Source organism: Trachurus japonicus, chromosome 16, assembly GCF_045865225.1.
Source record: "Trachurus japonicus isolate A0001 chromosome 16, Traja_1.0".
NCBI classification, from domain to species: Eukaryota; Metazoa; Chordata; class Actinopteri; order Carangiformes; family Carangidae; genus Trachurus; species Trachurus japonicus.
Window position 1 is genome coordinate 12,361,551 of NC_140922.1, and position 27,784 is coordinate 12,389,334.

Sequence of the window (27,784 nt, forward strand, 5' to 3'; positions counted from 1 at the left end):
TTCTTTTTTTGTTACTTTATTATAAAATTATTCTTATTATAATGTTTTATTATGTTAGATTTTCATTATCATTATAAGACGATGACAGGGTCAAGTTGCTTGTCTTCATAAAAAGCATGCATGTTTCCATTCTTCTCCTCCTTTTCTCAGTGTGGTTTCATTTCCCTCATAGAAATGTCTCTGTCCATTGGTGCTCCTCCTCCTTTTCTTCCTCAGTGTCTCCATCCTCGCTCCTCTCTTCTTTTACCTTTGGGATGTAAGGCTTACAAAGAAATTGGTGTCCTTTGTTGCATCAGCTCATGTCTCATAAAGAGTCTACTTCCAAATCTGTTTCCCACCGTCTTGAAGAATTCCTCTCGCAACCAAAAAGTTGTGTTTGTGATACCTGAAAAGGAACAGATTAATAGATATATGTTGTATTATTACGCTCATTCCTCGCTGACTCCCTGGTCAGTTTGTAATAAGGAGTCTCTTGACAGCCAGGAACTCAGTTGGTTGCCATGGAAGCGGCGGGCCCCTCCTCCTCCAGTGTCTGAATGAAGCCGGAGGTGACATCGGAGGCTTTTCGCTCCGTGATTGGCTCCGCCGGCGGTTGCCCCGGACTACTGCCTCCAGAGGCATCCCCTTGCTGCGTGGGCGGAGTCAACGTGACGGACTCTGGCTCCATGCACAGCGTGACCTCCTCCTCCTGGCCAGGACAGACAGCACAGAGCAGCTTCAGTCAACTCAGGTCACACACAGTAGCTTCGCACCGTTCATGACTAGTTAACCACCGAAATATAAAAATGGTTAGTCATAAATTGTTTACATCACTTCCAATTGTCCAAAATTAAAAACTTGAAGGAAACAATGTCATGTGAAGAATAATTTATTATGATTCAATATGTAGCTGCTATTAATTTGTGTCTTTCTTTTTTTATGAATAAATGAAATCATAGTTTTTTGGGGGCTTTTTATTGCCTTTAATTGATAGCACCGTCGAGAGAGAGACAGGAAATGGGGAGGCAGAGAGGTGGAATGACATGCAGGAAAGAGCTGCCCGATGTGGGATTCAAACCAGGGCCACCTGCAGCGAGGACTGTAGCCTCAACATGGGGCGGCAGCTCTACCAAGTGAGCTAAACGCCGCCCTGAATGAAATCATAGTTGTATGCGTATGTAGGGTACAGTATCTATGGAAAACTTGTCCCCAGGGTGAAGACTAAACTACATTTCCAGTGTTGGGTTTGTCTCTTGTTGGTTTGTTACGAAGCTTTGATGTCCCAGATTTGAGGGTGAGCTGCTGAAGAGCTTTGCACTCATAGGCTATGTCAATGGGAAGTCAAATGTAAAGTTGTCTTCATGAAGACCATATAAATAAAATTGATAGTTTTGCACATTAAAGAGTATTCAATCAAGTTACAATTATATTTTTATGAAGCTACGGGACTTCAAGAAACAGATCTAAAAATAAAAGGTGGTAAAAAAAAAAAAAAAAACACTTCACCCCTGCATCCTGAATGATCAAACCCAGCAGTTCCAGCTCCTAACAAAGTCTCAAGGTCAAGTCAAGTTCATTATTTTTTGTGACTTTAGAAATCTCTCTCCAGAGCCATACAAGACATTTCACAGGCTGAGTTGGTGGAAATTGTCCCTTTACAGAGGCTGCCGGCCAAAAGCCAACTCCCACTCCACTTCAGGAAGAAGGTAAAAGTGACTGGAAGTTACTGTCTTTCTACTGCTGCTACTGATGATTGCTGATTATTACATAGCGTTTTCTTAGTTAACTTGTCAAATTATTTATTTCATTAAGGGTGTGGAAATACATGAACAGAATTTCTCAGAGCTCCCAAGGTCATGTCATCAGATGCCTTGTTTTATCTGGCCAGTAATCAATAATCAAAGAAAAGCTGCAAATCCTCACATATGGGAAGATCGAAAATGGTATTTTGGTATTTTCGCGTGATAAATGAGTTAAATTGTCTTTCAGTCTGACAACTCACAACTTAAATGTTTATTGTAGCCTCAGTGTACATTTACAGTTTGGCGTCTAGGCTTCAAGCTCATCACTCCCTGAGTAGGATTTCATTAAATAAATGTGGGATGTGATGATGAAATTAAAATATCTTAACGCCCCGGAGCCTGGATGCTGGGGCTGAAACAGTAGGCAGTAGGCGATAGCAGTGTTACTGTCAGGCAAAGAGGAAGATGGGAAAAAATGCTGCAGCTTAAAGGGATAGTTCAACATTTTGGCAAATTGGCCCATTGCCATAATTGCTATAGTCATAGCAGTAGGTTCGTTACCTTTAATTGTAGGTGTAAGCTATTTTTAGTACAGCGGAGCGCAGCAGCTGGCTGCTCAGAGCTACGCTATGGAGGCTAAGGGAATTTCTTGGTTTCCCTCATTAAACTCATCAAATTCAACATCCCAAAACTCCACAGCGCTTTTGTAGACAAGTTGTGAGCTGCACAACCACCACGCTATGAGATAATGACGGAACGATACGAAACGGAGCCGTTTTCGAGGTAAATTCATACAAAACCGCTGATGCGCGTTGCGTTCAGGGACAGTTTTTCAGCAAGCAGTCTCCGTATTTACCCTGTATTTACCTCGAAAACGGCTCCGTTTCGTATCGTTCCGTCATTATCTCATAGCGTGGTGGTTGTGCAGGTCACAACTTGTCTACAAAAGCGCTGTGGAGTTTTGGGATGTTGTATTTGATGAGTTTAATGAGGGAAACCAAGAAATTCCTTTAGCCTCCATAGTGTAGCTCTGAGCAGCCAGCTGCTGCGCTCCGCCGTACTGAAAATAGCTTACACCTACAATTAAAGGTAATGAACCTACTGCTATGACTTTAGCGATTATGGCAATGGGCCAATTTGCCAAAATGTTGAACTATCCCTTTAAATGGCGTGCCAAATTGGGGGTGAGTATATGATTGAGTGATGCATGTCACATGACTAAAGCAGTGCAGCTTGAGTTGACTGCCTGGACGAGCTTGCAGGCTTCTTTTAAGATGTTGATTAATTTTCAGTTAATTCAAGTTAATCAACCAATAGTTCCAGTGGTAGTTCTACTGGCATAAAACAAAACCAGCCAGTACCTACATATAGATGAGAGGAAGCCAATGTTATGGACTAATATGGAAAGTAAGAATCTGATAAGGGCAAATAAAACTTAATCAGTTAGGTAATTGTAATTTTATGTAATCAAACTTCTCGTTCACCTCACCTTGACCTCCTCCTCCACCTCCTGCTGCTCCAGCAGTGGGGAGTGTTCTGTTCCCATGTCGTCTCCAGAGGGGACGCACAGGCTCGGCTCCACCACTGCCGCCACACCCATGTAGCCCCCGGCCTCCGCCTGATAGGCCTCCATCTGCCCCGTGTTCCACAGATCAACCAGCGGAGGGTGAACTTGATGGACCAGACTGTGAATGGTGCTGTTGGGCGTCGCTTGCAAGGAGTGGTTGGCGCTGTGCAGCCTGTGCTCCAGAGACTAGAAACACAAAGGATTAGACTGTGATTAGTAAGGAAAGTGATTTGTTTGCAACTGGTTTTCCACTTTAAGTGTATCCTCTCTGACACACTGTTTTGGTGTTGGCAGCCAAGAAAATACTTAAGCAAACCAATCCAGTCCATAAGCCCAGTTTCACTCAGGCCCTGAACCCTCGCTGGCTGTCGTCAGCTGTAGGTGACTGTGAGAGTCTGTAAAGGCTCCAGATGCTGTAAACAGGAATGGGACAGCACTTACCCTCTTCCACGTTACCAAAATGTTGTTGACTCTGTCCGGTCTGCGACTTATAATTTACGGTCTACTTTCAGCACGCACAAGGTGTGTGAGGGACAGACTCAAAAGAGTCCGAGACAAATGTTCTTGGATCAGATCTGACCAAATCATCATACATACGTAATTCACAGACTACACACAGTTGTGATAAGCAACGTTAATACTGACAGTAAACTTCTTATTCCTGCTCCGCCCATTAACAATAAAGAAACCTGGGAGCTCCCATGTAATGGACTTCACAACGCTATGAACTGTGGGTAATTTCCTTAAGCTAAATCAGCATCAGTGCTGACTTACGGTAAGGGGGTATAAAGGGCACATTCACTGACTCACTGACTTGATGATCTGACAATGGGACAGCCCTCACGCACTCACGAACTTCACGTGATCGAGCCTCTAGGTCGGTGAGTCTGTAAAGGGTCGGATTGGAATTCAGCCATAGTATACAGAGTAGCACTTGAGCACAAGCACAGGTAAGCGGCTCTTTCTGTTTTTAAATATACACAGTTGCAAGAAAAAGTATGTGAACCATTTAAAACTTGTTTTTAACATGCAATGTCTTGTCAGCTCTCTTCCACAGGATCTCTAGTGGCTTAAGGTCTGGGCTCGGACTGGGCAACTCCATTAGGTGAATTTTCTTTGTCTGAAATAATCTGTACTAGATTTACCTTTATGTTTAAGGTCATTGTCCTGTTGCCTTCCCTAACTTCTTCTGAGCCTCAGCAGGTGGATAGACACCCTGACATAATCTCCTGTAAGACACCTTAATAAACTCAGGAATCCTCCCTCCACCTCGCTCCAGCTTTGGGATGATGTTTTCATGTTGGTATGCAGCGTCTTTTTTTACACCACACAGAGCTACATGTTCTTCCCAAACAATTCAACCTACGTTTTATTAGTCCATAAATCTTCTCCTGCTGTGTCCATGGTAGGACGCCCTGCTCTAGGCAACCATGAACCTTGGTTTGTGTGTAGTAAACTAAGGAACAGAGATGTTAACCAGCTCCAATCATTTCTTCAGGCCTCCAGGCGTAACTCTCAGGTTCCTTGTGATGTTAATAAGCATTCTGCATAGTGTTTTTGGCGTCATCTTAGCAGGGTGCCCAACTTTATGGAGAGAGGAGAGTAGTAACCGTGCTAAATCTTGTAGACATTTCGGTGGGCTGTCGGCATATGCATATCTGAGCTTCGCAACCCCTTTCAGCCTCACCTTTTTTATAAAATATAAATGTTTCTTGTAATTGGTTAGCTAAAAGAAAAAAGCTTATTCCAGCCCATATTGTGAATATTTGTCTTTGTGCAATCAGTTAGCAATTAATGGTGTTGGTTCATTGTTGTAACCTACCGTAGATGAACATTTAATCAAATTTAAAGACAAATTGAACAAATTCAAAAGTTTTACTTCCTTTTTCTATATATATATATATATAAGCTCTCTATATTTGTAGATATATAATGTTTTGCATGTTCTGCAGGCACTAAATTTACTAATTTATTTCATCAATTATTTTGAATTAAGTGGAAGACTCCCTTTAGAAGAGGACAGTGGTAAACCCTGAGTTGTTCTATAGGAACCAGAGTATCTCCCACCGAACCACATGTATTGCTGCATTTCACTGTAGAAGCCAAACCAACACATTCAGTCCCACCCATAGAACTGAAGCTCGCCCTGCTTTCCATCAGTCACCTGCTGTTGCTGATACTGCAGGAGCTGCTGTTGCTGGTAGTGCTGGATCTGTTGGATCTGCTGCAGCTGCTGCAGTTGACTCTGCTGCTGGAGACTGAACTGCTGCTGCTGCTGCTGTTGCGACAGGAAGTGAGCTGCTGCCTGCCCGTCGTACCCATCTGTCCCCATAACGTAGGAGCCAGCAGGGGGAGATGCCACACCAGAGGGATCGTTGTTGATCGGCTCCCAGGCGTCAGAGGAGGAGAGGCAGTAGTGGCCCTGGGAGACATATGTGTGAGGCCACACCTCTGCTGATGAGTGGTGCAATATCTGGTCTAGAAAAAATGAGAAATGCAACAGCTGCTGTTATTGCAAAATTGGTGAAAAAAGGGAAGCTGGTGTGGTCAAGACTGATCTGGTTTCAGGACCAAAAAGCACAGTAGATTAAATTATCTTGATATAATATCAAGAAATAGAAAAGCAGACAAATCATGACCCAGTGCTGCTGTTGTTGTTTTTTAATCTGGGATTTAAGTGAAACAAAATCACACACAGATCACTGTTTATCTGGTAATCGGATGAAATACCCAGACGCTTAATGACCAGGAATTTTAACTTGAAACAATACTGACATCATTTTTAAGAGTTTAAAGAGTAAGTCATATGGTTAATTGTATTTGGATTATTCGGTTATCAATTAAGAGGAGTTCTGGGCAGGGCAGACTAACTGAGTTTAAATGTTGGCTCTGATCTGTCCTGCTGAAAAGAGTAAGTAGATTTGACAGGAAGCCAGATCCAAAAACTCAGCAGAAAAGTCTCCACACTGCCTGAATAAGTGTTATGACAGAAACTCTCTGGCACGCCTTGCACTGTTGATTCATCACTTGTGTCAGACTGTATAATGCAGACACAGCTTTGATTTTGTGCAGTTTATCTTTCTCTCAAGAGAAGTGTACAAATTGGGCCCCGGAGTAAACACTGCCACACACTTCTCACCCTGTGCTAAAGGTTTATTTGCTTAAAAATGACGAGATAATTTGATGCAAATGCACTAATGAAGCATTACGTCCTTGAGGAGGTTTATCTTACAGCAACAAAGAACTCATTAGATTTGTCTGCACCTCTAACCTCATGTGGAGAAAAAAAAAGTTTTCATGGAGAATGGATTGCTCTAAATGTCTCAATGTCCAAAATCGCTGAAAATGTGGAGCTGCTAATGAGGGAACCCTCCAGCCTGGAGAGAGGGGATGGATCGGTATGTTCTCATTACTAAGCTACATGACACATGGTATATGGCAAGCTGCCGGTCTGCACCTACACAAACACTAACATTTCACACTGTGAACTGGCTGGCTGTATTCCATCATTTATCATCATCATTTATTTTATATATATATATATATATATATATAGTTAAACTATTTCACAAAATATATCCTACTGTATGCCCGCAGTCAAAAGCAACTAAGTACTTTTACTTGACACTATTTGTACTCTGCTTGAGTATGTACATTTTATGCTACTTTAAACTTCTACCCCACTGAATTTCAGAGAAAAAATATGGTATATATGGCATATTGTTGTAGATTTGACTACTGTACCCAATAATAGACATTAATACTAATCAATAATATCTATGACAAGAGTTATTTTCCTGCATAACTTTTATATATAAATATGTTTTGGTTATACCATGTTGAATTTTGAATGCAAGGCTTTAATTTATAGTGGAGCATACTGAAGTGCACTTCTTCTGTAGCTTATGAAATATTTCCTTATAGCATATTGTCCACTAGGGTGGCACTGTGCATGGAACAAAAAGGTCCTAGGTTTGACTCCCCAGGCCTGCTGCCTGTCTGTGTGGAGTTCGCAGGCTCTCTCCCGCTTCTCCAGCTTCCTTCACAGTCTACAAATACAGGCTACACACTATGACCTCCCCATGACCCTGCAGGGGTAACCGACACAGCCAATAGATAAATATTGTCCATTTATAATAATCACCCTATCACCACAAAATTCATGAATATCAGATTCTTTAGTTTGAGTTTCAGTCACGTTTGTTGTCTTTTACCTCGACTGGTGATGCTCTCCTGGTTAACCTCGCTCAGATGTGCCACGCTGCCCTGGTTCGAACCGGATCGCGGGCTGTCTCCATCCATCGACGACCAGGCTAGAAGTGTCGCCTCTGAGATGGCAAACTGCTGCAGGATACCTGAGGTCAGAGTTCAAAGGGCCAGTCAGGATCACAGCGAGGACCTGCATCATGGTTAATTGGCTGAATAACTGGCATAAATCCCATGCATTGAGGTGATGAGCACATCATTTTGCTGATGACAGCTAACAAGCTCTGTTCAGTGCCTGCCCTAGAGTGCGTTTTCAAACCTGCAGCAAAACGAGCCTCCTTCTCTCCATCGCTGAGGTCGCTGTACGCATCATTTTCAAGCCGCCGCTCCTTTTCCCGCTCCTGAGTGGTGATGCGTGCTTGGGGGATGCCCCCCGCGCCCACCGTCTGCATACCCCAGTTTTGCCATTCGATCATGTGAGCGACACGACCCTGAGCCATGGCCGTGGGCTTGGTTACTCTTTCCTTCATGGTGCGGCTCACACCTGGTGTTGAAGAAAGACATGGGTCAGAGGATGCAGCAGAGGGAGTAAGGGAATAGGAAGATGGAGGAGAGAGTGAAGTGGTGGGTTTGTTGTATGGAGATACGGTGGTGCAGAGGATGTTCAAAGAGGGAGAGAGATATGATGGATTTTATTATATGAAATCTTGATCATGGGAGCTGCGGTGGCCAGTGAAAGTATGGATTGGACATCCAGTAGGGCTGGACTGATAAACCAGTGTGAGCTAATAGGCTGATGTAATAGGAAGTCAGTACTGCATTGTTATCGTATTATCAATAATTGCCATAGCAGTTGACCTGAACTGGCTCAGAGCTCACACAAATCTGCATGAATATATATCCATAATATTACCTTGATATTAACAACTAGCATCTCATTTTGTAGAGATGCAACAATATTGTATATTTCTCAGGAAATACTGTCAGCCTGAAATAAAGATAAATCTATATGAACAAAAAAAACAAAACATTATCAGTCAAATCCTACTATTCAAATGCCTGTATCTTTAATGAGGGTCTTCATGAACATAGATTAGCTAAATGACAAGGGTGGTGGAGGTGGCATTCATACGTTTAATGACTCTAAGCCCTCGCCTGTTCACACTACATGGAGGAGTGGAGGCAATGGATGTGTCTTGTCTGACAAAGGTGCATCATGGGATGGGGTAGGTTAATTGGGGTGAGGTGGCTGTGTGGCATGAGTAATGAGAGGTTGCCTTGTTGACATGATAGCTCTCACACCTCTGCTAAGCTGCACTGGGTAAGCAGAAAACTGTTCTATTTCTCCTCGGCATCTGAAAACTTGACTTCTACAATCACTGCAAAACATACTTTCTTTCTTTATTTTCCAAGAAGTAATACATTTCCTGCTACCGAGCAAATACCAGCTGAGCATCTCTGCATAATGGCCTTGCTCCATATTTCATGTGACCAACATATGATGACACGTAGTGTAAATCCCTAGTTCTTTGATTCTCTCAGATGGTGGCGCATGGAGATGAGTTTTATGAATAAATTATGGGAATAAATTAAAGGACAAATCACTACCACATCACACAGTGCACCGACTGCACTTCCAATACACTGCACTGCAATACATGTTACTGCACTCCAATTAACTGCACTGCACAAAACAGCTGGATTAAACCAAAGACACTGCACTGAAAGGAAACACTTCACTACACTGTACTCAACTTAACACAATTCAAAACATCCATACTAATACTTGTTCAGGACACCACAATTTCACAACCACTTAACATGGAGAAAAAAAACTACACTTCCTGCTCACCACTCACCTTTTCTTAGAGCAAACAAGCTGCATGAGGTGCACTGTGTGTGTGTGTTGTGTTTTGTTTTCAGGCTGAATTCTTTCCATCAATGACTCATGAGGAGCCATTGACAAGTGTTATTACAGTGTGGAGAGGAGGTGATGCAGGGAAACCCGTCTTCGGGTACCATGCTGACTCCAGCGCCCATGGAGGACGGAGCCAACATGGGGTCAGTTTACCAGTTACACCACAGACACACACCTGACACACCTGACAGAGAAGACTTAGCCAGTGCCCCGATGCCATAGGCATTTGAGTTCCTCTTGAGCTTCGGTAGAATTGATGTGGTGTCTTCCATAGACAGCTATAGGGGAAGAGAAGAGAAAGGAATGGAGGAGGGGGAAAAAGTGTGGAGAAAAGGATAGTATGGCAGGTGTGACAGGCCACACGAAGACATCGAGACAGTGTGTGTTAAAGAGAGGTGAGTGGAGAGGAGAGGTGATGGAGATGTCGAGTTAATACAAAAGATCAAATCTGCATTAACCAAATCCTGATTCCAACTTACTGTGCCTTTTGTTTTGTTTTGTTTTTTCGTTCGTACCAATAGGTGATTTTGATTGTGCTCACTACTGTGCACCACTACGATAAAACCGAAAGAGATCGGGGGTGTAAAGCCAAGGTGGAGGGAGGTCGTGAAGGGAAAGAAAGCCGATCGCTAAAGGGTGCGTTAAATCAAACCAGGTGAAAGAAACAAAGAGGAGAGAGAAAGAAAAGTAGTAGGTGAAGGAATGGTGTCACAACACTTACATTGATTCCTTCCCATGAAAATTCTGAACGTCCATGCTGAGGGAGAGAAATAGGAGGAGAGAGGGATGGGGAGAGAGTAAGAGAGTGACAGGACAGAGAACATTGACATGCATGGAGGGGGAGATGGGAAAAGACAAAGAGAGGAGGGGGCAGAGGGGAGGGGGTGCACGACGGACATGCAGAGGAAGATAAAGAAATAAATAGAGGGAGGAGGAAAAAAAGGAAGAGACAGATACACAGGATTTTCCAGGAACGAGTAAAAGCAAGAGTAAAGGACCAGAATGACAGGGAGAAGGGAGGGGATTAAACAGGGATCAGTTCATATTTGCTTAGTTATGTATAGCAGAGTGAATATGGTACAGATGAATGACTTGTCTTCTCTGGTTACATGTGCTGCCAAAAACACTGAAAGCCAGCGGAAAACCGCGTGTGTGTGTGTGTGTGTGTGTGTGTGTGTGAGGGTCGCAGTGAGGGAGAGAGAGAGAGAGAGAGAGATGTCAGGGCTGTGTTGAACAGTATCTGATGCAACAGACAGACAAGGGACTGGGGCTAACTGTGTGTGTGTGTGTGTGTGTGTGCAAAGGCAGATGCTGGGGACAAAGCAGATAAGCAGCAGCCTCTGCCACACACACACTTCTCTCTATCAGCTGGACTGACAGTCACTACACCGGGGACATTGGGGGCTTAGCAGCTGCGCTAAAATGTTTTCACCTTCCTGTCCATATAAACAGACAGTTGAGGCTGAGCAGCGACTGCAAAAATAACACTCGCCCAAACATTTATTCTGTGTATATTTATTCCCCATCTATTTTTTTTTTCTTTACTCAGATTAGTTCAACAGCTGCCACAAAGGAGCAATGTCTTCATTTTTATACACTTTAATCTCTGCAATATAAACTGTAGTGGAACAGGTACTCCATTTGGTATTTTGTGCTTTATTTTGCAAGGTACCACTCTCATGTCTGTACTGTACCACAAGTAGTAGCTGGTTAATTTATATATTGATTTAGCATAAAGACTAGAAACAAGGGGGATTGCAATGAGGCTCTGTCTAATTGAGCATATTTACCTGCAGCACATCTAAAGTTATAGCACAATTTCTACATATATGATTTGCTTAATCCATATAAACATCTTCCTGCAGTCTTACTTTCACTGTTAGTTTCCCAAAAGTTTATTCCAGAAATAGTCTGGACACTATTTCTCCTTGTTTTATGGGTTAGGGTTATGGCTGCGTTAACCACCTGCTGGTTGTAGCTTTGTACAGCATTTACCACAGAGACAGGAGTGTGGGGTCAATCTTCTCATTAAACGCAGCAAGAAGATGAATAAGATAATTTCTCACATCAAACTATTTCTTACTGTATATGTTTCCTAATATATTAAATAACATAATAACAAAATAAACTCTACTTCCATGTTTCCTAACTCTATTTCCAGCAAATGCCCTGCAGTCAAAATTCAAGTGCATCAGCAAACTGTACTTCAAGAATTACAAGCAAAACTCATTATGGTATAACATTATGCTGATTGTTGTAGTAATGCTTTAAACTTATTGGCAGTATTTTAAGATTATAGCTGGCTGCTACGGAACAAATTTTAAATACTTTATATTCTGCAATTGAATCACTTCTTGAATTTATACTTATTAATCTGCAGAGTAACTAATAGTATATGGTAGCAGAGTAAAAGTTAAATTGTAGTTGAGAAGAAGTACTTCAGTGTAAACATATCAGCACTTATTGTAGTTAATGCTCGGTTCCACCACCTGGCAGCAGACTGTGATATGTAAAGGGCACGTAATTCAATGCCGGATGACATAATGAGGGGGAGAGACGACCAGGGCAGCGTTCACTATCTCCATCAGCCACACGCAGCATGTATTCAGATAGCTCATGTTAATCGATACCGGCCTCTTCCCGTTCTTTTTTTTTCACCCCTTCTTATTATTGTAATTCTATTCTTTGCTCCCACTTCCTCCCACAGTGGCTCTCTGCTCATCTCACTTCTTTTTTTTCTTCCTCTCCCTCCACAGGAGTGGGTGTGATGAGAAATTTTACACACTTGACTGGTAGAGCTCGGCCCCTTCAAGCTGATTTTCTTATGTTTCTTCCAATAGCCCTGACAACACTGATTTGTGAGTGTGTGAGTGTGTGTGTGTGGTTGTTGTTTTTTTCCCTCCCTCTCTCTAGGGCCGAAGGGCATTCTAGGGCACAATGCATAAATAAATGATTGAATCAGTCCTCAGTGCATTTGGTGGAAAAGTAGAGTTCTCTACATTTTGTCCAAAATGGTTCCCGCTCCTGTGTCCTGTCTCAGAGGGATCGGTTTTAGAGCATGGGATCAGTGTAGCAGCAGGAGGGGAGAGGAGAGAGAGGAGAGAGGATAAGAGAGGAGGAGGAGGAGGAGGATGGTGTATAAGAAGTTGGATGTCTCTGTTGTTTTGCTGTGAACCAAGCAACAGACGTAATAGCAACAGCAATGAGCCAACCAAACCAGCATTTGTTCGGTCTTCCAGCAACACCACCCCATCACGGCCTGGGCGTGGTGTAGTGGAAGAAGGTAAGCGACTGACATTGACATGACGTGTGCTACTCTACTCATCTACCAGCAGAAGCACCTTGAGTTACAGAGAGCTAGTGGGGTGAGCCGCTTCTAAAAAAAAAAGCAGAGAGGCTCATCGTGTAGCTGCCTGTGTAACTGCTTCTCTATCAGCAGCCACGTTGGTTCCTCAGGTGCAGCGGTTAACCGTCCACTACCAGAGGAAGTCAACGGGAGTGGTGGTGAGCCAGAGGGATCGCTGAGGACTTACCTGCTCCCCATCCTTCTGGACTGGCACGCCATCTGCCGCTGAGAGCAGAGTAAAGGAAGGGAGAGAGAGAGAGAGGAAGACCAAAGAAGAGAGAGAGGGAGAAGAAAAATCAATTTTTACTGTTTCAATTTAACTCAAATCTTCATTCAAATCAGGTAAGCAGTCTTACTGCCTCTAATCTACCTCTCTGCCTATCATTTATGAAGTCTGTTCACAAGGGGAGCTTTTTCCTCCTATTCAGCCTTTATTCCTCTGTGAGTGAATTTCTGCCATGTCTCCTGGTTCTAATCTTCTCTGTGTCAAAATCCCTACATCCCCTCTTCCTTTATTCCCCTTTTATTTTTTAACACTTTTTAACTCCATCCAAAAAAGAACAGCAAATACACATGAAATGATTGCGAAAATATTGCTGCCAGAGTCATAATGATAATTAAAGATAAATATATCAATAATACTAAACACAGCAAATGATACTGGATTAGGTTCAATGAAATCTTTAGCAGTTATCCCCAAATGTATAACAATACATCAGAGGGGTTTCCCTTAAATTGCATATACTGTAGGCCGTCACCCATAAGCACCACAACCTGAGAATCTATTACACTATGCTGAAACAGAGGGGAGATTACTTTCAACAAACACAAACACAAACAACAAACACTTGCGGATTGTGTTTGTATTTGTTCTCATTCACCATGTCTGATTAATGGATGCATTTCTTGTTCTTTAAATGGTCCTGAAATTATGTCAATCCGTCTTTAGTACCGACTATTTCCAACAAGTGCATGTACATTGTTTTCCGGTGCCCTCTGATATGACCGATCGGAGCATGTCATGAAATTGTGCTGCTGTGGGGTCATTTTTTACATCAGTGAGACAGTCTCTCTATTTCACAACTCACCACCTCTCCATCATCTCCATGACCTCCAGGATGTCCAGGAGGTTCAACTGAGAGTTTCCATAATGAAAGGAGTCTACGCTTTTTCTTTCCACTGATGGAGTCTCAGTGCTAATCTAGTCTTTTTTCTCTCTTCTTCCTCCACATGTACATAAATGACACCTGTGCAATGCTTAATAACCACCCTACTGGAAGTAAGTGGATGATCATACACAGAGCCATTCATCCAGTCATCTGAAATACATGCTCTCTGTTGGATAAATGGATGCTATTATCCCTCCTCTTTCCTGGCTGTCCAAATCCTAATTAAAACATTGGTTTAATTAGAAAGACTGTACTGGTAATGGAGTTTAAACACAGCTTTAGTCTCTAGGTGCCTGCTCTCTGTATCAGAGGGTCTGTGCTAGTGTGTGCAAGTCTCTGAGGGGCTCACTCCTGTATCAGCACTCTGTGTCTGTGTGTATATGTCTGCGTGTGTGCGTGTGTGTGTGTGTGTTGCTGAGCCAATCACGTTTTCCACAGCTGCATTTGGCAATCGTGAGCAATTTCTCTGGAGCTCTGAGAAACACAGAGAGTTGATGGCTCTCTGGATGTCCAGTGATGTCTCTGACCCACTGACCCAGTGATTCAGAAACATCAGCTCGACTCTGTCTCTGTTGGGCTCTCAGATATTACCCTTCCCTCTGAACTCCGTCCAGTCGCATCAGCTCATTGCAAGGGCAGGAGACGAGGGACAGACTTCATTCCAGAAATCGACCCCCGTTGCTTGTGTGTGTGGAGAAGGGTGTGCCAACTACAAATTAGGGCCGCCTTGCTTCATTTGTACAGTTAATACAGTATACACACCTCAGATGTTTTCATCTCAGCTTTCCTCTTTTGCAAAGACTGTCATTATTTATCAACAGTTTGCGATTTTAATGCATTTTCCTCATTCCATGTTTTATTTCACATTTGTTTGACCCAGTTTCCCTGAACCTGCTTTGTGTATTAATATCTAATGTCCCCTTTGTTTCCCTATGCATCTCCACACGAAGCTACATGAAGTTACTGTATGTATAAATAGCTGCTTGTTTTTTAAATTGCCGGGGTCAATTTACATTAAAAGAACGCTCCGCAGATTTTATGTGACTAAGTCAATTTCCCAGGCTGTTACACAGTTTAAAAAAACAGATGTATAATGTCCTGTGTAGCTCTGCAGGAGTGACTTCAACCTGGTATCACAAGGAAAACCTCTCACACAAAACTGGCAGGGACATATCCATTTTCAAGAGTAGTGAAGTTGGATCTGGTCTGAAGATGCTATTGATTTGGTACTTGGGTCTATAAGTCATGGTATTTTTTATGTTCCCTGGTTTTATGGGGTGTAGTACTACTGTTGGTATGGCTGGAGTGCCCCATTAAATTACATTTTTGTCAGACAAGTTGACTGAAACTGGGAAAAATGACTCACTCCAGTTTTACATAACAATCATTCTTATACAGAACGTAAACATAATTTTGTATTTTGCTCCATCAAGGTGTCTGTCAGTGGAGAATCAAATCAGTCTTTCAGCTGTTGTGAAATGATGAGACAAACATGTCTTTGTTCATAGTCAAAGGACCTGTAACATTGTAACATTGGTTGGATTACATTTTTTCTTCCATTAAAACTGCAGTGAAGCGATTAGATAACGTTGTCTTTGAACTGAAAAACACGATTCAAAGGCAAAAAAGATGCTGCAATAAATGTTGTGTACACAGCTAATTATTGTGTTGACACTCCAAGTGCTTTTCAAAATTGTTCAAGGGCACTAACAGCAGCTGTCAGTACTCGTTGCTCTGCTGTAAAATCCACCTTTTTTTCTACGAAGCTGTGAGAAAGCGTGCAAGTGTGAACAAAGCTTCTAGGAATAAGTTTGGATCAGCTGATCGACGCCCCCCAACTGTAGAAGTAAACGCACTGCTTTGCATCAGGGTTTGCCATTTTCAGAGGGGATGGACATATTTCTATTCAAGCAAGCACTATTAGAAATGAACTCCGAGTGACCTCAGAAGGATTAGTCAAGCGTGTTCGATTTTTTGGCGCTGTGAAGTGCATTATGAGATGGCTACTTATTGGCTAATATCAGTTAGACAGAGAAGATGTCTCATTTTCTGCCTGAACGGGAGAGAGCGTCCCAGATTTTTTCTTCATGTGGGTTAAAAAAATCTGCCCTGCAAACACAAACTATACATGAACATATATGCACACCCACATACATCGGGCCTCCAGCTACATACAGTATAATGAGTAGGGACACACACAACGGCACTATCTCTCTTCCTCTGTTTTCTCTCCATTTCTTTCACTTTGTCGGTCTCTCCTCTCGCCATCCCTCAGCCTCGTTTGGCCAATTAGTAGATTAGCAGTCACTCTCTCTCCCCACATGAATCACAATCTGGCTCTGGAGTCCTCTGGACTGCGGCAGCAAAAACTACCATTGGGTGGCCCTCCAGCCTTCACACAGCCACGGGCCAGAGACATTAAGTACAGATTGTGTACCTTTGTATGTATATTATTTACAGTGAGAGCTTCTTATGAGATTACACCACAGCTTTGATGTCTATATCATGCAGTGATTAGTCAGAGTTGTTCACCGCTCTCAGAATAGCTCTGTAGATGATGGGTCAGTAGTCATTACCCAGCATCTCAGTGGTTTCTTAAGCCATGGCACACACAGTATTTCTGCACTCGGGTAGGTGATGCTCTTGGGCTCTCAGCGGTACAGTAAGCAAATGCGTAATTCTGCTCCTGAGAAGACAGGCAGGATCCCTACTTGAGGAAACGGCAACAACAACGGAGCACATGACCAGTGCTCTGAGCCAGCTTTTCCTCCCATGGCGCCCTCCCCCGCACACACATCGGTACGATGCTGGATACCCCCCCTGCGGTCATAGGGGAGCCAGGCTTAGCTCAGCTGAGGAGGAGGGAGCGAAGGAGGGAGCGAAGGAGGGAGGGAAGGGGAGATGGAGGAGGAAAAAGAGGGAGCAGCTAGCGCGCCTATGCGTAACGAACAACCACAGATCTGCAGCGGCTGCACTGTCAAGTTCAGCTCTGACTGGAGTGGCTTGACGGCTCCTGCTGAAGCGGGAGGCATTTGAGCATCATCTGTCTTTTTTTACTCCCGTTGCCCTGCAGCAATAACGGCGAGGAACCAGGGGGGCTTGGTGCTTGTTTACCGTGACAGCTGCAGTGTAGCTGGTTGCCACGGCGGGGTACCGGCTTGGAGAGCAGCCCTCTTACAACGACATGAGCAGATGCTGGGTGACTGAGCTCCAGAGTTCAACAAGAACACAGCTGAGGACCAGAGCCCAGATGGTTGGGCGAGTTTGGTGGAGGAAGAGGAGTTAAGTGCTTTTCAGGGCACAGATAGTCACACACATGCAGCAGGTCACATGGAGTTACTGTCATTCACTTTGTTAAAATGACATTCCCCCTATATGCCCCTGTCAATTGCAGGCCTGACACGCCTCATCAGTCTGTTTAGGCATGAATGTATCTGCCATCCTGCGCAGATACAGGGTAAATAGGTTACAGCAGTCGTCGGCACACTGACTGAGGTGACTAAAAACATACAGCAGCATGTAGTATCTTGGCAGAGGCTGCTGCAGCATCATAAACCTGATCACTCCCATAAACATCCTAATGGACTGCTAAATATATAATGAACATTTAGACCTGATATGGAAAAGACAAATCGTGTTATCCTTCCTTTCTGTTAAAATGAAGCAAAGAAAGCCTGCAGAGGCGGAGGAAATCAACCAGTTAAGTGCGCGGCGGATAGCACTTTGTATGCAGGAAATCTTTGTTTTCTTGCTCTTTGATATTCAAAGGAGACTTCCCATCTTTGAGAACATGGCCCTCTTCTTTATCAGCACCGAAGTTGTTAGTAGCTGCAGATAACACGGAGACAATCAGCGCCGGGCGCACGCGAATGCTGAGCACATCCACAAATGTCCATTAAATTCACACACACTCACACATACCGACACACACGCGCACGCACACACATGCACATACGGAGATCAAATTGTAGTCATGAAATTCTCTCTTTCACAGCATTATGTTTCAATTTCATAAGTCAGTCTGTGGCTGAGTCACACTGTTTACAGAATTGCCTGCCATCGTGTGCCCACACACAGGCCTCTTATTTCTGATCTGCCACATACACATATAGCCTGAAAATGATATGCACAAGGACACGCACACATACACAAGCATATACATTTTAATCTGTTCTCTGCCCATAATGTTTGAGGCTTTCACCTGGCATCCAGGACAAGGCAAACCATAATAGCACACATTAGATAGTATGATACAGAGGCACTCACACACATAAATCTGTAGGTGGAGACCCTGTGCTACACAGTAACCTATAGTCCTTGGATGTATGAGCATGTGCACACATGTCCTGACACACACTCACACAGGTAAGGGTCATCAGGTCCCACCCTATCTCTGAGGTACTACATCACTGAGTCATTCACCTTGAATGTGTTCATGTGCGCAAGGCTTTTCCAGCCGCCACAGGAGCCAATCAATCAGCCTCCACCACACTCTGCCAGATCTACCAGATTATACTGTACAGGCAGACTGCGAAATGGCAAATCCAGGACATGGTATCAGTTGCTGACTGAATGTGAGTAAAGGCAATGTTGCAGCGGAGGTGTTGGGATTTTTAATTTAATGGCAGGGAATCCCTCTCGTAATGCAGTAGTGGAAGCAGAGGGATGGGACGCCCACACATGGGCCTACATGCACTTAAATATAGCAGCAAAAGCGCTGTGAGAGGAGAGGCAGATGAAAACTGGAGGTCATTCACAGGTGGACGCATAAACACGCACATGTACACGTGAACATAAAGACACACACACATAAAACACAGACACAAGGGCTCGGTATTAATTAAAATCCCTACTGCCAACCTGCAGTGTCAATACAAAAATCTGCCCTACAAATATTTTTCTACAAAATGCTACGAACAAAATGTTTGATTGGCTTTCACTCCCTAATGAATCAGTAAATTGTGTGTCAGCATTGGTATCGTACCAAAGCTAACTTAGATAATGTTAGAAGGGAAAGTGGTTCACACACAGGTGAGAGTTGCCATCATGTCCCACATTCATATCTATAATTTCACCGCAGCAACCTGAACCATAGCAGTTGTATTCACGTTGCACACAACGCCCTAAATTACACAGTGATTAATGTTTCCAGCACTCACAGGTATAATGTGGCCTGGTAACTGGATATAGAAACTGCTTCTGATGTGTAAGCTTTCAGCACAATTATGGGTAATAGCATTATCGACACTACATCTAGGAATGAGATCCTCATCATGACAGGCTTACTAACGCTGTGCCTGGCAGCTGAAGCCCGCATAAGTTATTACTACTACACACGAGCTGATTCACATAGGGAAAATATTGTTTGTCGTTATTTTGTGCACCTCCCATCGACTGTATCTCAAGGCCTCCGCTCTCTGAAAGGGATGATGGAAGCAGACGCCTGTACATCACTGTCTGTGTTCATCTGACACACTGACAGCGGTGGTGAGAGGCTAAACCAGATGTTACAGTAAAAAGGCTGCAGGACATTATGTTTACTATTGTATCAGTTTAAAGCATATCCAATAAATGGGAGCTTTAATTCAGTGTGCGGATATTCCCTTTTTTCTTTTCAGTTTAAAGCATAACCTAAAATAACCATGAATGAATGTACAACACACCTACTACAAAGACAAGGAAGTAGCTCTTGGTTGATTTAATCCAAGTTTTCAGCACTAAAGAAAATGCATTCTACACCACTAAAGGTAAACATGAACTAACATCAAACCTTGTATTTATATAAGTCCTTATTTTCCAAACTGGTGTGAATTAACATCTTTATATAATATAATATTTGCCTCTCTTGACAAGTGATATCAGTGTTAGGAATGATGGGTAATGCATTGTCATTACAGGGAATGATACACTTTTTTATACTGAAAATATCACACTAGTATCTTTGGGGTTACATCCAAATATGGAGTCGTGCAGGACACCGTGCAATATGTGGCATGTCAACCTGCCTAGAGCCACGATTTCAGCAAGGAATAGAAAACGTACTATAGTAGTGTGCAGGTATAAACGGATATCAGAGCCTGACCACGGAGCTCACTCCCAGATATGATGGAGCTGGGAGAGATAGTGTTACCGGAGGGCAGACAGATACATCAGGGCTACTCCCGTAGCAGAGACAGATCCAGTCCTGCCGCCTGCTGCTCCTCCTGTTGATCTCTGCTTGGCAGCGTGGACTGCAGTTGAGAAGGCCGATCGATAGCACACACTAGAGCCATTCTCACCCAGGATAAACACAACCACGCCTCTACACCGACAGTGCCTGCTGCTTGGTTCTGTTGCTTACAAGAGAATCACAGACTCAGGCATACAAGCTGCTTGAAAACGACTGAGCTTACCTCCTCTTAAGTACTGTTTGTTTACACGTTTGTGTTAGATTATAGTGCACACTGCTTAGGATAACATTTGCACAATGAAGAGAAATATTCTATTAAAGAGATCTACACAGGCCTGGCAGCATACAGTGTACTCTGGCTGTGTACTTGACTTGTGTATATTCACATTTATCACAGCTCTTCATCATCTGCTTGTTAGACAATGTAACTGCTTTTAGCACAGCAGCCATATCTTATTCTTAAACCTCTGTGATCATTGTATTTATATATATAAAAAAAAAAATCAGCATCAGTATTCAGGTGGCTCCCATTCAGACTAAAGCCTTCTGTCTACTTCAACCACATTACTTCCAGCAGGTCTCCTGTCTTGACCTGAGTGTTGACAGAAGAATCCTGAACCTCCTCTCCTGCTCTGCCATGTGTCAAATACCGTAATCTGGAGAGCCAGAGCTGCTGCCTCTGCCGTATTCAGTTCACACCTGCCTTCCTAACTGTGTCACGTAGTACTCTTCTTCCCCTTCTTCTTCTTCCTCTGCACTTGTGTATTCTAGATATTTAAAAAAAATCTTCCTCATCAAGGATCTACATCAAGAGTTGCATGAAGGTGCACTCTTGTAGCTGTAGAGTCTGTAACCTGGCTTTCAGTTCTATGACCCCTACAGAGGTTATGTGACACTGAATATGAGTTCAGACTGACGCTCTGCCATAAATATGTTAAAGAGCCTGATGTGCTAAGAGGCTCATTAATATTTAACACCAACGGAAGTCTGTGTTTATTTTTACCTTGAGCATGATTCATGCTACATACTAAGTCGTGCAGGACCTGGATGTGCATGGTTACGTCTTTGAATCACACTGAATGAGAAATTGATTGTTTACCTTAAATAATTATTGATACAACCCCCAGCCTCTTCCTGCTCACTCCCCCCTGTTTACTCAACATGTCAGTTATGGTGTCTATCCAGGAGAGTCCTCACCTGCAACTCTCATCAAGCCCACACACCCCGGCCTGCACGTATTCGCCCCTCCCTCTCCCCTCTCTCCATCGCCATCCGTCGGTCTCCCCTCCTCCCTCCCTGCCCGCCTGCCTGCCTGCCTGCACTGAAATTCTTCCTCTGCTGCTCGTTTCTTTATCCTCCTCTATCCCTATTATTCATGCAAATAATAACAAACTGAGCAAACGCCCCTGACAATGGCATTATCCCCTTTCCCTTTTTCCTCTCTTTCTCCAAGCCATGCCACCCTATAAATAAGCACTATCACGGCTTTTCCATCTCCCGCCTCTCTTTCCCTCCTCTCCATCCCTCTCTACCTCCCACTCACACACATATACATACTGCCAAACAGCATCATAAATCAAGGGGAGGGAGGGAGGGAGAGGAGGGGGGCGGTGTATGCATGCAACCACACACTCAGTAGCACATTTTAGCACATATTGCCTCTGACATCTTGCCCGTACACTGTAGACAGCTTTTGTGGCCATACATCCACAGCTTGCTCATACACTGCCCTGACAGAGAGGCTGAGAGCGCTCACACACACACACACACACACACACACACACACACACACACACACGTACTCGCATGCACACATACACAAACACATATAGAAAGCCTGTCCCCAGTCTCTATACAAACCCTCGCTCCTGCAGGACCCCCGTCCACCTCCTCCTCATCTCACCCCCACCACCCCACCACCCCAACCCTCACACCCCCTCACAGCCCCTCACACCCCCCACTCTCTCTAGCCCGCAATGAGCGAAAGGAAGAGAAGCGAGAGCTTACTCAGTCTCCTGGAGCCGATGCATCCCATGGTGTATTCACAAAGGCCCTGGACACAAGCGTGGAAGTGTAACCCAGACACCGTGCATTCTCCCTCTACCTCCTGCGACTCTCTCCTCCTCTCGGCTTTGGCTTCTTTTTTCTTGCTCTCTCTTTTTCTCTCTCCCTCTCTCGCTGCGCTTGCTGGATCACTTGCTCTCCCTCCCTCCCTCTCTCCCTCTCCCTCTCTCTCTCTCTCTCTCTCTCTCTCTCTCTCTCTCTCTCTCTCCGGTGCAGTGTCTTAGAAGCGATCCGGTTAGTAAGTCAGTATGCCTGAGGGAAATAGATTAGGACTAAATAAAGATGTGAGGCTTTAATTCAAAGCACATATGCCATTTCTTATTTTTAAATAACATGTTTTAACATTACTAATATCTAACCTGTAGCATCAGATTCATAATATCCAGTTCAATTTGCAGCAATTACCACATTTACCTGAAAAATCTGAGTTACTGAGACTGACACTGATACGTAGTATGATTGGATAATCTAAGCCTGGAAGATCAAAACAACCACCGGCAAAAATCTAATGAAAGGTTAAAAGAACAATTAGATTGACTGTGTGTGTATTGGGTTGCCACTAGCAGATCAATAGCACAGTGCTGAGAGTACCGTGCTGCCATTGTTGAAGATATCTCTGCACTGCTGTAATATTGTTGAGCTAAAATGGGGGATTCTCTCTGTCTCCCTCTCCTGTGAGCACTCAGCCTAACAATACACTGCAGCGGTTTCCTCGCGCCTCTCCCCTCTTCATCTCCCTCTCAATCACCCTCCACCACCGCCTATCCATCCTTCTCTCTCTCTCTCTCTCTCTCTCTCTCTCTGCCTCTCGCACTGATCGCTCAAAAAAATTTGCACGCACATACCCCAATACTAAACAATTGAGAGCAAGAGGGGGAAAAAAAAAACAGCGGAGGGTTTTCCTTCACAGTCAAGCCGCTGCTGAGTCTCCACCTCTTTTCTCTGTCGTCTCTCTGTATTGATCCACCCCTCAGACATCTCTGCGCCTTTCTGTTCGCTGTGAATCACACCTCCAGATCTCCCTCTCTATCCCCCCGCTTTTTTCCTTTCGCCTTTTTCTCTCCATATCACGCTCCCTTCTTCCCTGGAGAAAAAATAAAGAGAAGCTCTTTTATCATCATCTCACCTATCTAATGCTCTCAGTTGACTATCTAGTATGTCTTAACACCACCACACCCAACCCCTCCACCTTCCCTATCAATGCACCTGTCTCATTGACAGTTTTACATCAACTCTCACTCGCTATTCTCCTCCTCTCCTCCTCTCCTCCTACCTCTCTGTCTTATTCTTACCCATATCACTCCCGCTCAGTCTGGGCAGCCCCCCCAGCCCCTCTCTTTGCTGATTACGAATTTATAGCGTGCTGTTTCAAAGAAGTGTTTGCCCTGAAAATGATGCAAGTGTAGGTCTGGACACTACGAGAGTATGTGTTGAAAAGGGTGCATGTGTGTCCACTCATATCCTGTTGACTTTACACACGCTGAGCGAAGAAGACAGAAAAGTGAGCGAGACAGATGGAGGGACTCAAAGAAAAAGACATGGGCAGATGGGGGAGAGTGATGGGAAGGAGAGCAAAGAACAGTTGAGTCATGTGCGGGAGAGGTGTGGAGAGATGACGCTGTGTGAAATTTAAAAAAATAGAACCCTACAAATGAACGAACAAAAAAAACAAAAAAACACAGATCATCTCACTTGGTTTGGGAATTGAAGATAATATATCAAATAAAAAAAGAGATGAATAGGCATGGATGTGATATGTGTGTAGCAATAAAGGGTTTACTGTGAATGTGTGACTTGCCAGACATAACAGATCATACATAATCCAGCAAATCCCTGCATTGTGGGTTTATATATAGATGTGTGTTCACTCTCTCTGTTGGTTTTCCCACTGGGGCAGAGAAGACGAGGCTATGCTGCAGGGGTCACTCGCATGCCCTGAACCTGCTTTAAAAAAAAAAAAAAACACTGCTCCCCACTGATGTGTGTAATTACTGCTGAAGCAAACTGAGTCTATTGTCGGCAAACCCATGTCTGCATCTCAGCCTCTCTATTCCCCCTCCATCTGCCCATCACTGTGTCAGCCACTGTGTGGACATCTTTATAAAAGTTTCAATCAGTCTCTTTTTTTTCATAACACAACAGGAAACAAGCTTTTTTAGCTGGAAACCCCAGTTAATCTTGGTGTATCTGTGTTGCTTTACCCCGCTTTTCAGTATCAATGATTCATGTTTGATTTGCATTGTCTCTTGTATTTAACCATTTGAACAAACTAGGTCAGATTGCATACATAAACACATACATACACTGGAGCTGTCATCACATTCGATCACCAGAAAATAAGCATCACAACTGAATAGCGTTGGTTTTGGACTGTTGGTTGCACAAAACAAGACATTTTTATGATTTCACCTTGTGTCCCAGCACCTTTCAATTTTGTGTATCAAATGATCGGTCGATTAATTGGGCACATAATCTTCAGATCAATCAATAATGAAAATAATGTCAGCCCCATCATACATACTGGCATACCTCATACTGCATATAGCGGTGACAACGTTGTGATCTACGATAGGGGCCATCAATGCGAGACAAGGTCAACCACAGAGGGAAGAAATTCTTGACACTAATCTCACTGATGATACATGGGCCATTCACAAAGATGACTGCCTCTCACCGTCTTTGTCCGCTCCTTGCTAACTCTTCACACACACACGCACACACACACACACACATTCACACCAGCGCTAACAAAGCATGCACCATGACACCGCTTTGCAACACATGACACAGACGACTTCCACCATGTTCCTGTCAACACGTCTCTTGTTTTCTTATCAGGGGGTGATGAATGCTGCACTGAATTTAAATGCAAAACAGCGCCTGCTTAATACTATCTTGGGGACTCACTCACACACACACACACACACACACACACACACACACACACACACACACACACACACACACACACTTTATTCCTGTAATCAGTGACTTTCATGTACCTGTCACTATCTGTCTATCAGCTCCTGGCTGTTATGTCGGATGCACCTCAAGGATAATGAATAACAGCTTTACAATACTGCCGTGTTCAAGCACTTTAAAGAAGTTCTGCATGAATGGAAATACTTCCAAAGTCATAACCATTATAAATATACAATTTTCCCAATGTTTCTTATTTGTCATTCTTCCCTCTTTTCTATATAAGTAACCACATAGCCTCTGCTTTCTGCACTGCTGAACCCAGTGCTGCTAGCCTTTGTTACTATATGTGTTAATTGGAACCACATGTTACGCATCTGCCCTCAAGGAGGCATCAAGTTAGTTAGACGAAGTGTGTGTGCACGTATGTGTGTGTGTGTGTGTGTGTGTGTGTGTGTGTGTGTGTGTGTGTGTGTGTGTGTGTGTGTGTGTGTGTGTGTGTGTGTCTGGAGGAGAAAAGGAGGGAGGCTGTATCTGACAGTCGGCATTGGGTTTCACATACGCAGGGGGAAAGAAAATATGTAAGCGGGGAAGGAGGAGTAGGAACGAATGAGGAGTGATATAGGGGCAAGAGAAGATGAGAGAAAATGATGAAGGGGGAAATACCGTGTGGGTTGTTTTGAGGAGGAAGAGGGCGTAGGAGGTGGGTGGGGATAGGGGGAGCGATATAAATGTTGTTGTGAATAGAGGCAGTCCCTGATATGGTGATCTCTAGTGGTCATGCTTATGTGATTACGTTTGTTTTAGCTAGTGGGAGTTGGAGTTCATGTGTATTATTAGCTGATGCTCCAGGCTGCTATTTCCAACTTGAATTATATTTCATTTTTGAGGGTGTTTTGTATTTGTGTGCATATATGCACATTTGGTGTGTGGGTGGTATGGGGGTCTCTCTGGGGCTCATGGCTTTTAGGTGTTTGCACACTTCAGCTTTTTCATAAGGCAAAACCTTGCGTACGAGGAGTTCCCAACTCTCCTCTATTATTTACAATTCTCTTTCCCTCTCTCCTGCAATTACCCTACATTCTCTCTCTCTCTCTCTCTCTTGCTTCGGCCATCCTCGTCCAGACCATCACCACTGCCGCTCTGTTTATCCTTGCTGATGCCTCTGTGTTCACTTTGTTTCTCATGTGTGCATTTTCCTTAAAAAGCAGTATCCATCTATGTTCTACTTTACATACCATCCTGTTTTGTTTTTCACACATCTCGAGCTGAAGTGGCTTTCCCTGCTGTCAGAGATTCTGGGGAATCTTCTTCCCTCAGGCATTTTAGTCTGGCTGTGTGCGCCAACGGTGTATCGGTCTGACACCTGCTGGGGAAACTACAGCACTGCAGTCTGACGCTGAATCTGAACAGAAGCCAGTTTGGCAGCAGAAACATTTTTCCTCTGGTGCTGAATGAAGAGACCATGTCTTGTCACGAGTATGCAGATTCTCATCATGTCTAAAGTATGCCTGGAATTCCTGCTTGATGGTTTTTTGTCTGCAAGGCCATCTACCTTGCACCTCCACCAGGCTAGATTACTTTTTTACCACAAGGGAGAATATTTGTGCACATACATCAAACAAAACATCCGCCACTTGCTTTATCTCACACCCCAGATGCTGCAAAAATCCAAACCTATTGAGCTCAATCTTACTGATCTAAATGGGGTGGACAAAGTAACAGAAATATCAGTACAACAGCACTGGGGGGAAAACAAACTCCAGAATGACCATAAAGCTGAATAAACACCTCTCTCAAACAAAAAAAATTTCATAAAGGTAGAATCTATTGCAGTGCTGTTGCATTAGACTGCATATATGTATCTGAGAAACTTGGAACTGAGAATTTGCAACTGCTGGATTATAATTGTACCACTTTGTATGTTTATTTGTTTGTTTGAGGCATTTTATTTAAATCTGAAAGCTTGAAAGTACATCATTCACAAAAAAAAGAGTTAAGCATTCATCACATCATATCAAAAACTGAGGAAAAGAGGAAAACAATTGAAAGTTTTCATTTCTATCTGCTTATTTAGAGCACAACAGATGTGCTTTATACTGTCTCCAGCATTTAAATGCATTTGCTTGAGTGTGAGCAATTAAAAACTTTTACTTATCCAAATAGCTTCTCAGAGAGCAAGAGAGAGGGTATGCCACTGTATGAACAGTGAATCATCTATGATTGGGGGTATTAATCTCACAGTGATACTTATGAGTAGGTACTGACTCACATGAGCAGTGGGAGGTGAAGTGGGAGGAGAAGAAAGGAAGATGTGAAGGGAAATAAAAGTGCAGAGAATGAAGGGCAAACTGTGAAATGGAAGGATTGAGGGAGAAAAGTGGTGAAAAATGCAGCATGGAAGACAGAGAGAGAGAGGGGAAGAGAAATATGGCACTTTAGAGAAGGAGGGGGAGAGGAACTGTTCATTCCAAGGTTTGGCTGCATTCCAGGCCGTCTGGCTCTGATTCTGACGGCCTCCTGTTTTTTTGTCTTACCTCCAGACTGACTGGACCCTAGAGCTGCCTTCTCCCCGCCTGATCCAAACTTTCCAAACTTCACCGACAATGGTACCACCCACGGCTTGCAGCTGGATGAGGAAGGGCAGAAGAGCGTTACACACATGTCACCTCAGCTTCCTGACTCAGCTGGACTTTGGAGCGACA

The 27,784-nt window shown here is 43.6% G+C and overlaps 1 protein-coding gene across 7 annotated transcripts; it reads right to left on the minus strand.

Annotated features, from left to right (window-relative positions):
• fam131bb (family with sequence similarity 131 member Bb) lies at positions 1 to 27,758 on the minus strand. Of its 7 annotated transcripts, none has more exons than XM_085801561.1 (9): positions 27,617 to 27,758; positions 12,946 to 12,983; positions 10,134 to 10,169; positions 9,597 to 9,690; positions 7,814 to 8,038; positions 7,503 to 7,643; positions 5,453 to 5,766; positions 3,211 to 3,474; positions 1 to 688 (listed from the first exon to the last, which is right to left on the minus strand). In XM_085801561.1, the coding sequence occupies exons 1-9, from the start codon at positions 27,741 to 27,743 to the stop codon at positions 488 to 490; spliced, it is 1,440 nt and encodes a 479-aa protein (XP_085657687.1). In that variant the 5' UTR covers positions 27,744 to 27,758; the 3' UTR covers positions 1 to 487. The 7 variants fall into 7 exon arrangements, with proteins under 7 accessions (XP_085657687.1, XP_085657686.1, XP_085657690.1 ...); XM_085801560.1 differs by having other exon boundaries at positions 9,588 to 9,690; XM_085801564.1 differs by lacking the exon at positions 27,617 to 27,758 and adding an exon at positions 22,104 to 22,353 and having other exon boundaries at positions 9,588 to 9,690.
• Positions 27,759 to 27,784: the final 26 nt, after the last annotated feature.